Source organism: Papio anubis, chromosome 4 (assembly GCF_008728515.1).
Source record: "Papio anubis isolate 15944 chromosome 4, Panubis1.0, whole genome shotgun sequence".
In the NCBI taxonomy this organism is placed as follows: Eukaryota; Metazoa; Chordata; class Mammalia; order Primates; family Cercopithecidae; genus Papio; species Papio anubis.
This window is the reverse complement of record NC_044979.1, coordinates 16,851,511-16,867,261: the sequence shown is the minus strand read 5'-3', so window position 1 is coordinate 16,867,261 and position 15,751 is coordinate 16,851,511. Positions and strand designations below refer to the sequence as shown.

Sequence of the window (15,751 nt, the reverse complement as noted above, 5' to 3'; positions counted from 1 at the left end):
CCTCCTTCATAGGCGTGCTGTGAAAAGCACAATAAGTAACACAGTGCATATAACCTATATAATGCATAGTAACTGAAACAAGTGCTCAATACATGTTGGCTGTTATTATTATTCTAGTTTTTATTTTAAACAAGGTATTTATTTATTTATTTATTTATTTATTGAGACGGAATCTCGCTCTGTCGCCAGGCTGGAGTGCAGCGGCGCCATCTCAGCTCACTGCAACCTCTGCCTCCCAGGTTCAAGTGATTCTCCTGCCTCAGCTTCCCGAGTAGCTGGGACTACAGGTGTGCACCATCACGCCCAGTTAATTTTTGTATTTTTGGTAGAGATGGGGTTTCACGATGTTGGTCAGGATGGTCTCGATCTCTTGACCTTGTAATCCACCCACCTCAACCTCACAAAGTGCTGGGATTACAGGTATGAGCCACTGCACCTGGCCATGTAATTCTTTTAAGTCACTATGTCCATCTTGCCAAGTCTTATGTGATATTTACAAAGCATATTAACCTTGAAATCGTTTATTGTACCTGACTTGTTTTGTTGTTAACTTTCATGAATTACTAAACAGCTTATTCCATGTTAGTGATTTGTTTTATGCTTTTAATCTTCCACAACTATTTGTAATCAATCTGTGTATCTTTTTAAACTCTGAAGTCAGTTGGGCATCTGCTATATGTCATGCACCCATATAGACCTGAATGTAGGGATGAATATAACAGGATTCCTGCACTGAAGGAATTCACAATTAAGCTTATGGAGGGTTAGGGAGGATAAGCAGAAACCTTTGTAGCTAACTGTGATAGGGTGTGAGGAGTAGCTTAGAAGAGAATAGATAGGTTAGCTTTCAAGAGGAAACAGCATGAGCAAAGATCCAGAAACAAAAGTTTACGAAACAAAGGTGAGATATGGAAAGTGGGTTGGGGCTAGATAGTAAAGGGCCTTGAAAGCTTTCAGAGAACTTTGGCAATGGGGAGCAATAGAAGGTTTGAAAACAAGGACATCTTATCAGAATTGTGCTTTAGAAGGAGAACAACAAAGACAGAGTGAAGGGCTAAAAGGAGAAAGCCTAGAGCCAGTTAGGAAGCTCTGTACTAAGCCTAGAAAGGTTAGCAAGAGTGCGGATGAGAGGTGACTTGAGGGGCATTTGGGATTCAAATTGATTTGACAAATGCGAATTGTGTACCAATTTTGTGCCAGACCCTGTGCTAGGCTCTGTGTTAGAAATACTGCAGAGAATCACTTACAGCTTCTGCCCAAGATCTAGTGGTGACACAACCACTATCGCTAAGAGGAAATGCAATTCAGTGGTGGTTCTGAGGTTCCTGCACGGAGACATGTGTGGATAGTAGCACTTCATTTCTGAGTTTATGGAATGTGGATGTGGGAGCAGAGTTGAGAGGGGGAAAGAGAATGAGCTTAGTTTTGAATATGGTTTATCCGTAGACTTTCTGACTGCTCCTTGGCAGGGCATTAATTATGTTAGTCAAGCTCAGAGGAGAAGTTGAGACAGTAGTGATTATTCTTTTTCTTCTGCCAAACACATTATAAACTGGTTATTTTCTTTATTTTTAATTTTTAAATTTTATTTATTTATCCTTTATTTATAACATATGTACGTATGTTGGAGTCTTGCTCTGTCTCCCAGGCTGGAGTGCAGCGATGCAGTCATAGCTCACTGCAGCCTCAAACTCATGGGTGCAAGTGTTGCTCTCACCTTGGCCTTCTGGGTTGCCGGGATGATAAGCATGAGCCACCATGCCTGGCTGTGAGGTAACTTTAAAGCATTCTAGCTTTCTGTTGTAGATTCTAGCTTTCTGTGTTAGAAAACCATATTGTGGAAAAGATTTCCAGTTGCCCACCTGTTTTGTGATGTACCTGGGACTTGCCTTAATCATGTACAGTAGGAGACAATTGCTTTAATCATGTCATGGAGACAACTGCTTTGAAAGAAGAGTCTTTTATTTCACAGTTCCCAATAGGAGGTGGCATGCTATGCCATGCAGGGCCACTTAGGGATGCACTGGAGTTGGTCAGGAGGAAGAAGGAGAGGGGAAAACATGAGCCAGAGCCTTTGTTGTGTTTTTCATAGGGAAGCAATGAGTAAGGTACTGGTGGAAAGCTGAGCAAGTTTAGGATTGGGTAGTTTGAATAATTTCAGCAGGCTCCAGGCTCTCAAGATGGTCCCTAGTTATCAGGTGCCTGGCCCTGGGGTGATTGAAAGCAAGGTCATAGTGTCCTGGGCTCGTTTTCTACGTCCTAAGCAAAGGAGGTAGATGGGAGGGGCAGTATGGATTCAGGATTGGCTGGTTTGCTTATCCAAGGTGTTTTCTCAGGCAAGTTGTTTGCTAACTCTAGGAATTAGCTAACCTTGGGAGGGCACGCCTTCTCTGGGTCTGCAAGGCCCGAAAGTGTCGAAGCATAAAATATAGAAAATAAACATGGTCAATGCACTACCCAGTATCTATTGTCCCTTCTGTATTTATAGAACCCAGTTGTGAGAGGGTGCACAGTGCATGTACTGCGTTCCTATTCTTTTCAGTTAGGGGTTGCCAAGGGGCTATAGGCAGAAGTCACTTGGTGATGCTCTCAGGGAACTTTTTATATGAGTAACTCTTGGGAGGCATATCCAGTGTGCTTCCCCAGACTCTCATCCTACAGCTTTTTCTTTTTTGTCTGAAATGTGGACATTTCATGGCTGGATTTCCAGTTGCCATCTTAGACCATGAGGCAATCTTCAGAATGGAAGATAGAAGAAGCTGGTATCTGCGATCACCATGCAACCACCATACCAGCCTGGACAGTTTGCCTCTGGACTGCTTTGGGGAACACAAATATACCTCTCCTCTAAGCCACTTATTTGTGTTGTGTACTTAAACCTAATTCTTCCTTATTCATACATTGTAGACTTTATATACGTGAGCAACTCTTTACTCTTACCTTACTCTTACATGACCTTCCACGGCAAGAAGAAGTAAAATCTTATTGTTATTCCCACGGTCCTTTAGGTTTTAAACTAATGTCTCATTAAATTTAGGGAAGGGAGTGGGACATGAAAAGTACACAAACCTTAGCAATTAACTTTAAAAAGAGTGAACATAAGCGTACTTTAATATAAACTAAGTACTGTTTAATTCTGCATGTAATCCTGAGTGAAGATCCTTAATTAATAGCCCCTTGTTAAACAGAGGAGCTCTTAGGTTAAGAACAGAAGTATTGTTCTTATGCTTCCCTTGGCAGTATTACAGCAGACTACAAATCCAGAGTGGGTCTGAGACTTCCCACTGCAAGTCCAAGATCGGGATGTAAGCTTGGCCACTTTCTGGTGAGGCTTCTCTTGCTGGCTTGTAGCTTACCGCCATCTCCGTGCATGTAAGCCAGGCTCCAAGGAGCAGGCCTTTTCATTCTAATCCAGGATCGATGGCACTGAACTTTTACAATTTTATGCACTTAAACCTCACTCCAGGTGGATAGTGGCTCCTAGTGGAATTCCTTTTCTGTATCTCTGAGTCCTCCCTCCTGAGGAATGAGACTTTTACTCTTCTGAGTAATTCTGAGCCTCCTCCATTTGGTGCCGCTCATCTTTCTGTTTTGGGTAGCTCAGAGCCCTACACCCTTTGAAACTGAGTCCAAGTCCTCCATCATCTTTGTGACCTAGATCTCTTCCTTCTCTGTGTGACACTGGACACTACTCATTTGCATTTTAGCAAAGAGCTGCTAAGTTTAGGTTCATAGATGGAATATGACAATCCATATCATCTGTGAGGAGGACAGACTCACCTGAAAGAGCCAGAGAGGATTCCCTAAATTGTGCTGTACGACAGACTAAATTGGGCAGAGACGAGAGACAGGTACAGTGAAGCAACAGGTAGAGGAGTAGATTAACGAGAAAAATATCAAATCAGTGAGGAGATTCTACATATCAACAGAAAGAACAAAGATCAGGACTGCCTAATTGCTGACATGATGGGACTCACCGACGGGGTGTTCCTGATTGTGTGTGGCACTCAGTTCACACTGGGAATTCTGGTCAATGGTTTCATTGGTTTGGTCAATGGTAGGAGCTGGTTCAAGACCAAGAGAATGTCTTTGTCTGACTTCATCATTGCCACCCTGGCACTCTCGAGGATCATTCTGCTGTGTATTATCTTGACTGATAGTTTTTTAATAGTATTCTCTGTTAAGGAACATGATTCAGGGATAATAATGCAACTTATTGATGTTTTCTGGACATTTACAAACCATCTGAGCATTTGGTTTGCCACTTGTCTTGGTGTCCTCTACTGCTTGAAAATCGCCAGTTTCTCTCACCCCACATTCCTCTGGCTCAAGTGGAGAGTTTCTAGGGTGATGGTATGGATGCTGTTGGGTGCACTGCTCTTATCCTGTGGTAGTACCGCATCTCTGATCAACGAGTTTAAGCTCTATTCTGTCCTTAGGGGAATTGAGGCCACCAGGAATGTGACTGAACACTTCAGAAAGAAGAGGAATGAGTATTATCTGATCCATGTTCTTGGGACTCTGTGGTACCTGCCTCCCTTAGTTGTGTCCCTGGCCTCCTACTTTTTGCTCATCTTCTCCTTGGGGAGGCACACACGGCAGATGCTGCAAAATAGTACAAGCTCCAGAGATCCAAGCACTGAGGCCCACAAGAGGGCCATCAGAATCATCCTTTCCTTCTTTTTTCTCTTCTTACTTTACTTTCTTGCCTTTTTAATTGCATCATTTGGTAATTTCCTACCAGAAACCAAGATGGCTAAGATGATTGGCGAGGTAATGACAATGTTTTATCCTGCTGGCCACTCATTTATTGTCATTCTGGGGAACAGCAAACTGAAGCAGACATTTGTAGAGATGCTCCGGTGTGAGTCTGGCCACCTGAAGCCTGGATCCAAGGGACCCATTTTCTCTTAGAGTAACAGAGGGCCTGGGGTGGAGCCCGTGAGCCTTTTGCCTGGCTCAAGACTACGGGATTCTTCCTGACCCTCCCATGATACCAGTTCCATAGCATCACTAGGAGAGAAACCCTGACTGCTTTGCCCCTGGTCCCTGAGGACCTCTTCCAAGGTGAAAGCCATGCTTCTCACGACCTCTGTCTGTATGGTGGTTGCGGAAGTGAGGAGGGCGCAGGAGTAGTAGTGTTTTGGAAATGACAATGTTGTAAGAACACTCTCACTATAAACACACGGTGCTGTATTTTAATGATCATCAGCTCCACACAATGAGTCTGATTACTAGTTTCAACTTAAATTAGATACTAACAGTGATAAACATAAAATTACATAGTAGACTTGAAGGAAAGAGCAAAAGTTTTGCAGTCCTGTAGATGTGGGCTTGAGTTCTGATTCTGGCCAAGATTTTTGGCCTCAGGTGAGTTACTTTAATTACCTGTCTGATCCCCTCTTCTGATCCCTACTGGCCATTTTAGCACACTGTGTTTGTAAAGTACTGAGTAAGTGAAGGCTATTATTGTGCTAATATTGGATTGTGCAGCAACAGCAATTTCCATATGATTCCAGTTTCCACAAACCCATTGTGTAATGATGAAAACAGTGGAAAGAAAATTAAGACCTTTAGATTCTAGATTCCAATTCAATCTTGCATTTCATGATCATTTTGCTGAAGTACATTTTCAAGTAATTATTTTGTAGATTGACCAAAAGACCAAGTGGTTTTGTTTTTATTTTCGACCAAGATGCCTACCTGGTTTTAAAGTTACAGTTTTATCAAATGTAATATAAGCAAATTTTATGTTTAATCAATTTTATTTAAACAGAAGTATATAGATGCTGATTTACTTCCTGTTATTAACAATTTTGACATGTCAATGAAAAGATATTGCTTAATATCCTGAAGAATTCTCAAATTTGTAAACATATTCAGTTAATACATATGGCATTATTCAGAAATGTGGATTTCTAGTCCTAATGGGACTCTCAGAAGTGGATTGTTGTGGCTAAGAATGTGGACCCTGAAGCCAGACAACTCGTGTTTAAATTTGGCTTTGGCCCTTTTGAACTGGGTGACCTTGGGGAAACTTCCTAACCAGTCTCTATTTAACTTTCTTCATTTGTAAAATAGAAATAGTAATTGTGTGCGTGTGTGTGTTGGGATAAAGTTGTTGGAAGGAATGAGTGAATTAACACATGAAAAGTGCTGTCCTACATGGAGTAAACACACAATAAAACTGCTATCGTTGTTATTTTGTGAAAAGGAGCATATTTTGACATAATAAAAAGGAGTATATTTGGACATAGCATGAATGTCCATTACATTACTGGACATTTGGTCATATGTAACCGGAAATTAACATTAGGGTTGTTCTGGGATTTATATCTTAATTTCTAAAATGTCAGGAAAAAAATTTCCTTTGGTCTGCACAGTTTGCATTATCCCATTGGATTAAACACCTCCCCAACCAGCAGGTGGGGGCTCAGGAGAAAAACCATATTACTGATAGATAAAATAAAGAATTGACTTGTTTTCAGCACATTTGAGCTTGTAGAGTGAGTAAATTTTGTTGGCCACACTATCATTAAATTGTCATTGTGACTTGGTGGAGCTGGGTCAATCGTCTGAGCAACATTTCCAGGTTAACTCTGAAATACATATTTTCAGAAGTTGATGAGTGGAGTTTCTTGGCCGTGTTCTGTCTGATCTCAGTTTCCATTTGTGGCCAGACAGGGTATTCATAGCCAGAGAGAAAGGTTTTCTGAGTTATCCTTGGCTTTTCAGGCTTCTCCGCTTATTGCCCAGCTGGCAGATCCCCCTTGAGAAAGGGATGAGTGCTGCCTAGTTTCTGGATGTTGCCGCAATATTCCAGGAATGAATACATTTCTCACTTCATTTTGATTCTGGCTAGCCTTGATTCCAGTTCATTCCTTCCTGCCACAAACATTTATTTAACACTTATTGTATACCAAGCACTGTATGAGACCAAGCACTGTACGAGATGCTTGTTCCTTGAACACGGTTCTGTTCTCAAAAACATTACTTAGTGGGCAATAAAGACACAGTAACAAGTATTTAATTGCTGCATCACTGAAACAGGTACTTCAGGTACAGTAAAGGGATCATCCTATCTTGAGGGTCCTGGTGCAGGTGATCTTTGTCTCTAGACCCCTTTTGTGTCAGCCTTGAAAATGTGCACTCAGATCTCTGCTGTGGAGGCTCAATTGACTGATGGCTCCAGCTTGGGAGATCCACTACCGTGAGGCCACATTTCCTGCAGGCTTCTCCCAGCCAGTGGTGGAGCACTGTGGAGTACTAAGGCAAGTCTGTTTTGCTGAGACATGGGACTCCTCTAACAGGCAATTTTGGCCAAGGACTCTGCATCAGCTTGGTTGAAGTTTTCTTGGACCTCTACTGCACTTTTGAACTCTCTCTACCCAATTATTCCCTACCCCACTTTACCTCTTCCCCTTTTATAGCTGTCAGACCTACATTGCTATCTGAATACTCTGCTCACTTCCTCTGGCTCCCACCCACCTAAGATCTCTTGCACATCTAATCTTTTTTAAGCCTCTGCCTCTTGGCAGACCTCTCATATAAGTAATCTCTTTATTAAAAAGCTAGTGCAGACAATAAAGATACTCACTAAAAGACATACAGGTGTACGTGCGTGTGTGTGTGTGTGTGTTCAAAGTGCACCAGAATTCTAGAAATCATTCCAGATTCTGCCTTCTCCTACAACCTCAATATCCATTTAGTTGCCAGATCCCCTTTGTTGTACTTCAAAACATTTCTCTCACATGTTTCCTGGTCTCCATTTCCACTCTTTTCAGCCCATCAGAGTGATTGCAACAGGATTCTAACTAGTTTCCTGTTTCCAACTCCATCCCCTTCCAGCAAAGCCTTTCCTCTTTACTTGGATTGTATTCTTCATACAGTGAAAAGAGGGGAGTAATGCTCCCCTCTTAAAAGTCTTGCAGTGGCTGTCCATTGCTTTGGGTAAAGTCCAGACTACTTAGTTTACAGCATAAAGCCAGTCATCCCATTTGGCCTCTGTTTTCTTTTCAGTTTCATCTTCTTGTTCCTTGCTTTTCCAAAAGAACTTTGAACTGCTTCTAGTTCCCAAATATGCTGTACTCTTCTTGCTGCTATGCTTTTCCATGTGCTGCTTTCTATACCTAGAATTATCTTTCTTATCAACTGTGTCAACTTCTCTTATTCTTCAAGACCTCCCTCCTCCAGGAAACTTTCTCTGATTCTTTTAGGTGAAGCTAAGCACTTATTCTGTGTGTTTTTCTAATGTGGTACATGCCTCTGACCACATTAGTGTAATAATTGTGTCCAAATTCTGTACCTACTATGGCATAGATACTTCCTGATTTATCTTTTCAGTTTCATCTCCCACTGTTTCTCTTCCTATCCTTGTACCCCTCCCCTCTTCTGTTTTCTGAACCCACCACACACTATCACCTCTTAGTCTGCATGTAGAGTTCTCTGCTTGCAATGTCCTTCTTTCTCCCTACCTTAGCTTTTTTTGGATAATCTCTTTGCATCCTTTAAGACTGAATGTATATGTCTTCTCAGTTCCTGAACTGCCAAAACTGGATCAAGTGTGCCTCCTGAACACTCCTGTTGTGCTCCTTGTGTTTCCTTATTATGGCATCTAAAACTCTCAATTCTAATTGTCTATTCATCTGTCTTTTTTATTTTATTTTATTTTATTTTACCATTTCATATATTCTTTGAAGGCAGGTGTGCTGTGGGTGATTCTTCTCTGTTTCCCCAGCACCTAACAGTGCCTGGCTGATAACCACAGTTCATAGAATGAAAGAACCAGTGAGGGAAGTCTAGTGTAGTAGAAAGAGCTCAGTCTCAGACCTTTCAGCTTAGCCAGTCGTTTGCTGCTATGGTTTGGATGGCCCTTCCAAAACTCATGCCAGAATGTAATTGTACCCTCGTAACAGTGTTGAGAGGTGGGGCCTTTAAGAGGTGACTGGGTCATGAGGGCTTTCCCCTCATGAATGGATTAATGCAGGAGTGGGTTTGTTATTGCAGGAGTTTGGCCCCCTTTTCCTGTCTTGTTCTCATGTACACATTCTTGCCCTCTGCCATATTATGAAGTACTAAGTAGTCGTCATTAGATGCCGAGCTGATGCCAGCACCATGCTTTTGGACTTCCCAGCTTCCAGAACTGTGAGCCACTAGACTTCTTTTCTTTATAAATTTCCCAATCTGTGGTATTCTGTTACAGCAGCAGAAAATGGGCCAAGGCATTTCCTCTGGTGTTAAGCAGTCACTTATTTTCCCTGATCTTCATTTTCCTCACTCATAAATAGGATAACCATATACTCCTCCTAGGATGCCTGGTGCACTGCTGGGAACATAGTAAGCATTTTAAAAAAAAACACAAGAAATGGAAGTTTTCGTCTTTCTCGTAAGTGCCATGTATACTTTTTTGAAAAAATTTCAAACTTTTAAATTCCTGTTTCTTCGTGACTGACCTAATTCTTCAGAGCTGTCATCAAATAAGTTAAGTGCCATTCATTTGCTTTGACAATTTGCCCTAAAGCTTTTCTTACAGACCTGTCAAGAAGCAGAGTTTGGACCCATGCCTGCAATGCCTGCTAGTTGGTCTTCTTGGGCTCTAGTAAATAATCAAACTCACAAGACTGTCTTAGTCCACTGTGGTACCAGCCTACTCAGACGGATAGAGTTGAGGGACCTAATTTACCAGCAGGGCAGTGTCAGGCCTTCCTCTTTTGCAGAGTCTTTGGTGCAGGCCATACAGTTCAGGTACAATAATAAGAGATACACATTAGAGTAAGGCTGGGAGCTGCCGTAAATTAAAAGCTTCGTGTCCCAAAAGATCCAATTTATCATGTTATAATTTTGTAGACAAAGCTTCTAGGGTCGAGTCAAGATACAGGCACATGAGAAGGAAGCCCAATGCATGCAGTCTCCGTAAGATACTTATTACAGTTCACTTACAGTTCCTTCCAGTCAAGATGCAATTTGCCAGTCAGGAGTCTTTTTTTTTTTTTTGATCTAGAAACATAGTTGATGTTCTCACCCTTCTCAGGTTGGTAAGGAAAACAGCTAGGAATTTTAACTGTAGGTCAAATTCTCATGCAGAGGGAGAAAGGGTTCTGCTAACACTTTTCCTATACTGACCCTTGTGGAAATAACTTCTAACTGAATGAGCTCATTCATTGATTGTGCTAGCCAACTTTATCACATCTTAATTACAGCACTTCCTCCTACACAGAACCCAACAATTTGGTATAGTACATTCTGGATAGAGTCTGTTACTATCTAATTCTGGGATTCCTGCTCTTTTGGCCACATTTATTTCTTATGGTTTACTCTATATTATTTATTTTATTTAAATGTGATGTTAGTAATACTGTAACTTCACTTTAATGCAGCCATCTACGGATAATTAATTGGAAATCTGTGCTATAATTTTCCTTTTAGTCATAGTCTTCCCGGCTCATTCTGTTTGCCTATTTAACTGATATGTGGGCATGCCTCTATCAGTGCCTGTTAGTTCTGAATAAAAAGCTTCTGTAACCACCTGGGCACAAGATCAGAGAATTTCTCCAGGCTTGCCATCCTGTCATCTGTCTTAAAGGGCCTCATGAATGTGTTCCCCTCTTCTGGACCTGATTATCATTATATCTTAGCTCCTTTTTCTTATCTATTTCTATTTGGACTTGGCAGGAGGACTTTGTGCTGTATCTTGATGCTAATTTGGTAACATATGTGGCCGCATCCAGGATTGCACCTTGGTTTCATTCAGCTGCTGGAGTAGATAAGAGATGCCATACTCTTACATTCACCTATGGTCCGCCATAATATCATTTGCCAGGGATATTGTGCCATTTCCCATCTGAGCAAATACAGAGAAATCCAGCAATGAGATGCCTAGCTGTTTGGCTCACAAAACTGCAACCAGTGCATTACTGTGTATCTCATTTCAGGGTACGTGGATTGACAGTTAAATGCCTAAGAGAAAATAGCCATATGTGATCTAAACATAAACCCAGATTTATAAAGGAAACACGTACAAGGGTTGACTTAATTTTTTCTAAGAAAAACCAGAACATAGCAAATGGTTATGGCACAAATCTATGTATGTAGATAGAGAATGCAAAGCAAAGGGCATCAGAAAGGATGGGATTCATTGAGAAAGGTTTTTTCAAGGAGATATTGGGTCTTTGAACTTGATCTATTAGATCACTGTAAATCACTGTAGGTGAGTCACTAAGGTTGAAAGAGTGGCATTGGCATGGCCAGAATTACAGTTGGAGAAACCGGTTGTGGCAGCAACAGATTAGAGGAGAGAGAGAAATTGGATTCCGGTCATCCATGAATATGAGGCTAGAAGGTGGGTGGGTAGGAGTGAGCAATGAGGATTTCCGCCATATTCTGGCATTTTTATGAAGAAAAACTTTACCGTAAAACAGTGACAGAAACATTGCTGGACTCGAGCTCTCCGATTTGGATTCTAAGTTTTTGGAGCCTGTTGTGACTCCTCCCTCTCACCCTCCTGCTCTTGGAGGATTGGACTCCCAGGATCACCTAGGCTTGCTGTAATTAGGCATGTCTAGGAAGAACAGGATACAAATGAAGGAATAGTAATGCAATCCTTGGAAGATTTGCATCTCAGTAAAAGCAGCTGGCCCTTAGATCATGGATGGCTCATTTGCCACGCTGGGGAAAAATTAAAAAGGAGATGTCCTTCCTGGCTAGATACTGGTGTCTGCTTATACATTTTGGTATTTCTCCTGCCTCCACTATCAGCACCACAACTGCTGAATCCTCAATGAGTAAAGATGCTTTGGTTATTCTATTCCTCTGCTATTATTGCCTCAGTTATTTTAGATTTTGTAGGAATCATTATGAGTCTGTTTATTACAGTGGTCAATTACAAAACTTGGGTCAAAAGCCATAGAATCTCCTCTTCTGAAAGGATCCTGTTCAGCTTGGGCATCACCAGGTTTTTTATGCTGGCACTATTTCTGGTGAACACCATCTATTTCGTCTCTTCAAATAAGGAAAGGTCAGTCTACCTGTCTGCTTTTTTCGTGTTGTGTTTCATGTTTTTGGACTCAAGCAGTCTCTGGTTTGTGACCTTGCTCAACAGCTTGTACTGTGTGAAGATTACCAACTTCCAACACTCAGTGTTTCTCCTGCTGAAGCGGAATATCTCCCCAAAGATCCCCAGACTGCTGCCGGCCTGTGTGCTGATTTCTGCTTTCACCACTTGCCTGTATATCACGCTTAGCCAGGCATCACCTTTTCCTGAACTTGTGACTAAGAGAAATAACACATCATTTAATATCAGTGAGGGCATCTTGTCTTTAGTGGTTTCTTTTGTCTTGAGCTCATCTCTCCAGTTCATCATTAATGTGACTTCTGCTTCCTTGCTAATATACTCCTTGAGGAGACATATACGGAAGATGCAGAAAAATGCCACTGGTTTCTGGAATCCCCAGACGGAAGCTCATGTAGGTGCTATGAAGCTGATGATCTATTTCCTCATCCTCTACATTCCATATTCAGTTGCTACACTGGTCCAGTATCTCCCCTTTTATGCAGGGATGGATATGGGGACCAAATCCATTTGTCTGATTTTTGCCACCCTTTACTCTCCAGGACATTCTGTTCTCATTATTATCACACATCCTAAACTGAAAACAACAGCAAAGAAGATTCTTTGTTTCAAAAAATAGCGGAATTTCAGTAAACAATACCTAGATTCACCTGATGGTTTGGGGGAAGGTTTTCTGTTGGCAGTTTTCCCAGTGGTCTGAGGAATTCAGTTTTGTGATTGCTGATCTGACTCTTAGGCTTTTGAGTGCCTGAATTTCAGCTCATTCTGTAATTGTTTTTGGTATGTAAGTATTTTAAAATAAGGCACATTCTCTAAGAAACTTTTTTGAGGCATTATTTATCATGTATTTTGCATGGCCATTGAATCCATGGATAATGGAAATCATCACATTGTTTCATTGTCTATTAAAGTATAATGGGAAATTCTTCCACATTAGAGAATACATTGGGGTGCACATGGTGAGTTAAATGTTTGTGGTTTAGCTACGGAGCCCTGAGTAAAGGCTCAGCAGTGGATAGGTGGTCACTGGGAGCCACTAGACTGACTGAAAGCAGAGGAATTGGGGGCAGTGCAAAGAGAAAAGGAAAAAAGGTTTCAGAGAGAAAAGAAGGAAAGAGAAAGGTGAAAAGAACACTGTGGGACAAGACAGAAAAAGTGTCCTCACACTTGCTGGGTAACAGTAACTGAACTCTTCCTTGCAAGAAACCCTAAGGTTTCTAGGCTTGTTCTGGAAAAGAGGATATTGCCAGAGTTGGTAAGTAGAGGGAAGTGATTAGTATTTAAGAAACTGAATCAAGAATGGTTCCAAAAATCTTAAAATCCAGGGGAGCCAGCCTAAGCTCAAAGGCAAGTGCTAGATCATCAAATTAACACCATATGAGTACAAATTTACAAAATACTGTACCTCACCATAGGATATGGAACTCAGTGGAAACCCAAAGAAGCACTGGACAGGTAGGGGGAGTGCTTGACTTGTGATGAATTTATTTCATCTGTTTATGCATTTGTGCATAGCACAGTTCTTCTGCAGAATGTTGTTTCTGTGGTTGGGACAATAGGACTGTGGCTCCAAAAGAACAAGAGTCTGAAGATGGGATGTTGACAAGCTTTGGAATGTGAATTGGGGAATCATAATTTGTATTTATTTAATTTTTTTTTGGTGTTCATAAAATGCTTATGTAATATTTACATATGTCAAATAAATCTTAAAATTTTATAAATTACATGACTTTTCTCATTCTGATTACCAGAATCTTGACTGCAATATTCAGTAAAAATTACCCAAGCCAATATTTTGTGCTATGAAACCTGGAGGTTAAATCATCATGTTAAATCCTAAGAGAGATAAAAGGATTACTGAGAGTGATTAAATGCACACTGTGTCTTAAGAACTCTAAATGAATGGCAGACACCCTCATTGGTCCCTCAGTATCTGTTCTTTCTCCTCTCTTCCATAGTAATCAAATCGTTAGCTGTTCAGAATTTTGGCAGCAAATTCCATTATTGCCACAATATGAGCAGAAAAGATGTATATAATTTCTAGGTGGTGCTTCAGAGCAGTCCTGCCTTCCCTTCTTTAATCTTTTCTTCATTACTCCCTCCATGAGCTGGAATGCTGACGTCATGATTGTCTATCTTGGACAATGCAGATGAGGTGAATGCTTGCGATAGTGGAGTAATTCTCCATCCTAGAGCTGGCTCCATGTTTCTTGACACTGTGCACTTGTCACACCAGCTCTGGACTGCTCAAGCCTGAACTCCGGGACTGTTTATGAGAAATCATTGTCTCCATTCTTTCAGGTGCTGGATTTTTGGTCTCTGTTACCTTAGTCAAATAACCTATGCTATACCTTAAATCTATACAATAATACATATCTTTATGATGAAATAGTATGTAGTTACCATCTTATAGTCAAAGAACATTTTTATATGATCTACTACGTGAAATTGAAATAAAACCTGTACACGTGGTATAATACCTTTTTTTTTGGTAAAAATGTGTACATATGAAGAAAAGTGTAAAAAGAAATGTATAAAAATGTAAACAGTAATTATTTTAGGTGGGAGGAATCAAGTAATCTTTTTGTATATTTCAAGTTTTCTATAATGAACATTTTTTATAATCAAAAAATATGTTTAAATATGTAACATATATACAGTCTATCTATCTATCTATCTATCTATCTATCTATCTATCTATCTATCTATCTATCTGTCCGTCCGTCCGTCTGTCTGTCCATCCACCCACCCACCCACCTAAAAGACAGAGAGGGAGTTCTGAGGTTAACATCCAGTTTGTCCTCGCTAAGAAAGGTAAATGAATTGTCTTGCTTTATCTGGATACTTTTTATCGTATTGGCAAAGTTCTGCCAATTTGTTTCCTGTTTGTCCTACACTGTCTTCAATTTTCCCCTCTCTGGGTTGGATATGTTGTCTTTGTGTTAGGACTATTTTTGCTGTCTGAAGAAAGTCTTCAGTCTTTGCTTAGGCACTTACCCAAAGTCCCCCTTGGGCACAGTTCCAAGTCTTTGCTATTGTGAATAGTGCTGCAGTAAACATACATGTGCATATGTCTTTATAGCAGCATGCTTTATAATCCTTTGGTTATATACCCAGTAATGGGATGGCTGGGTCAAACGGGATTTCTATTTCTAGATCCTTGAGGAATCGCCACACTGTCTTCCACAATGGTTGAACTAGTTTACAGTCCCACCAACAGTGTAAAAGTGTTCCTATTTCTCCACATCCTCTCCAGCACCTGTTGTTTCCTGACTTTTTAATGATCGCCATTCTAACTGGTGTGAGATGGTATCTCATTGTGGTTTTGATTTGCATTTCTCTGATGGCCAATGATGATGAGCATTTTTTCATGTGTCTGTTGGCTGCATAAATGTCTTCTTTTGAGAAGTGTCTGTTCATATCGTTTGCCCACTTTTTGATGTGGTTGTTTTTTTCTTGTAAATTTGTTTGAGTTCTTTTTAGGTTCTGGATATTAGCCCTTTGTCAGATGGGTAGGTTGCAAAAAGTTTCTCCCATTCTGTAGGTTGCCTGTTCACTCTGATGGTAGTTTCTTTTGCTGTGCAGAAGCTCTTTAGTTTAATTAGATCCCATTTGTCTATTTTGGCTTTTGTTGCCATTGCTTTTGGTGTTTTAGTCATGAAGTCCTTGCCCATGCCTATGTCC

The 15,751-nt window shown here is 40.8% G+C and overlaps 2 protein-coding genes across 2 annotated transcripts; both read left to right on the top strand.

The window, feature by feature from the left end:
* Nucleotides 1–362: 362 nt before the first annotated feature.
* On the top strand, nucleotides 363–5,064 carry TAS2R3 (taste 2 receptor member 3). Its single transcript, XM_017957236.3, has one exon. The coding sequence runs from the start codon at nucleotides 3,964–3,966 to the stop codon at nucleotides 4,912–4,914; it is 951 nt and encodes a 316-aa protein (XP_017812725.2). The 5' UTR covers nucleotides 363–3,963; the 3' UTR covers nucleotides 4,915–5,064.
* Nucleotides 5,065–11,745: 6,681 nt separating this feature from the next.
* On the top strand, nucleotides 11,746–14,674 carry TAS2R4 (taste 2 receptor member 4). The gene has a single exon (XM_009203997.4). The coding sequence runs from the start codon at nucleotides 11,787–11,789 to the stop codon at nucleotides 12,684–12,686; it is 900 nt and encodes a 299-aa protein (XP_009202261.2). The 5' UTR covers nucleotides 11,746–11,786; the 3' UTR covers nucleotides 12,687–14,674.
* Nucleotides 14,675–15,751: the final 1,077 nt, after the last annotated feature.

Bases quoted from the DNA above. Each gene is read 5' to 3' on its own strand.
- TAS2R3 (XM_017957236.3), top strand. From the start codon at position 3,964: ATGATGGGACTCACCGACGGGGTGTTCCTGATTGTGTGTGGCACTCAG.
- TAS2R4 (XM_009203997.4), top strand. From the start codon at position 11,787: ATGCTTTGGTTATTCTATTCCTCTGCTATTATTGCCTCAGTTATTTTA.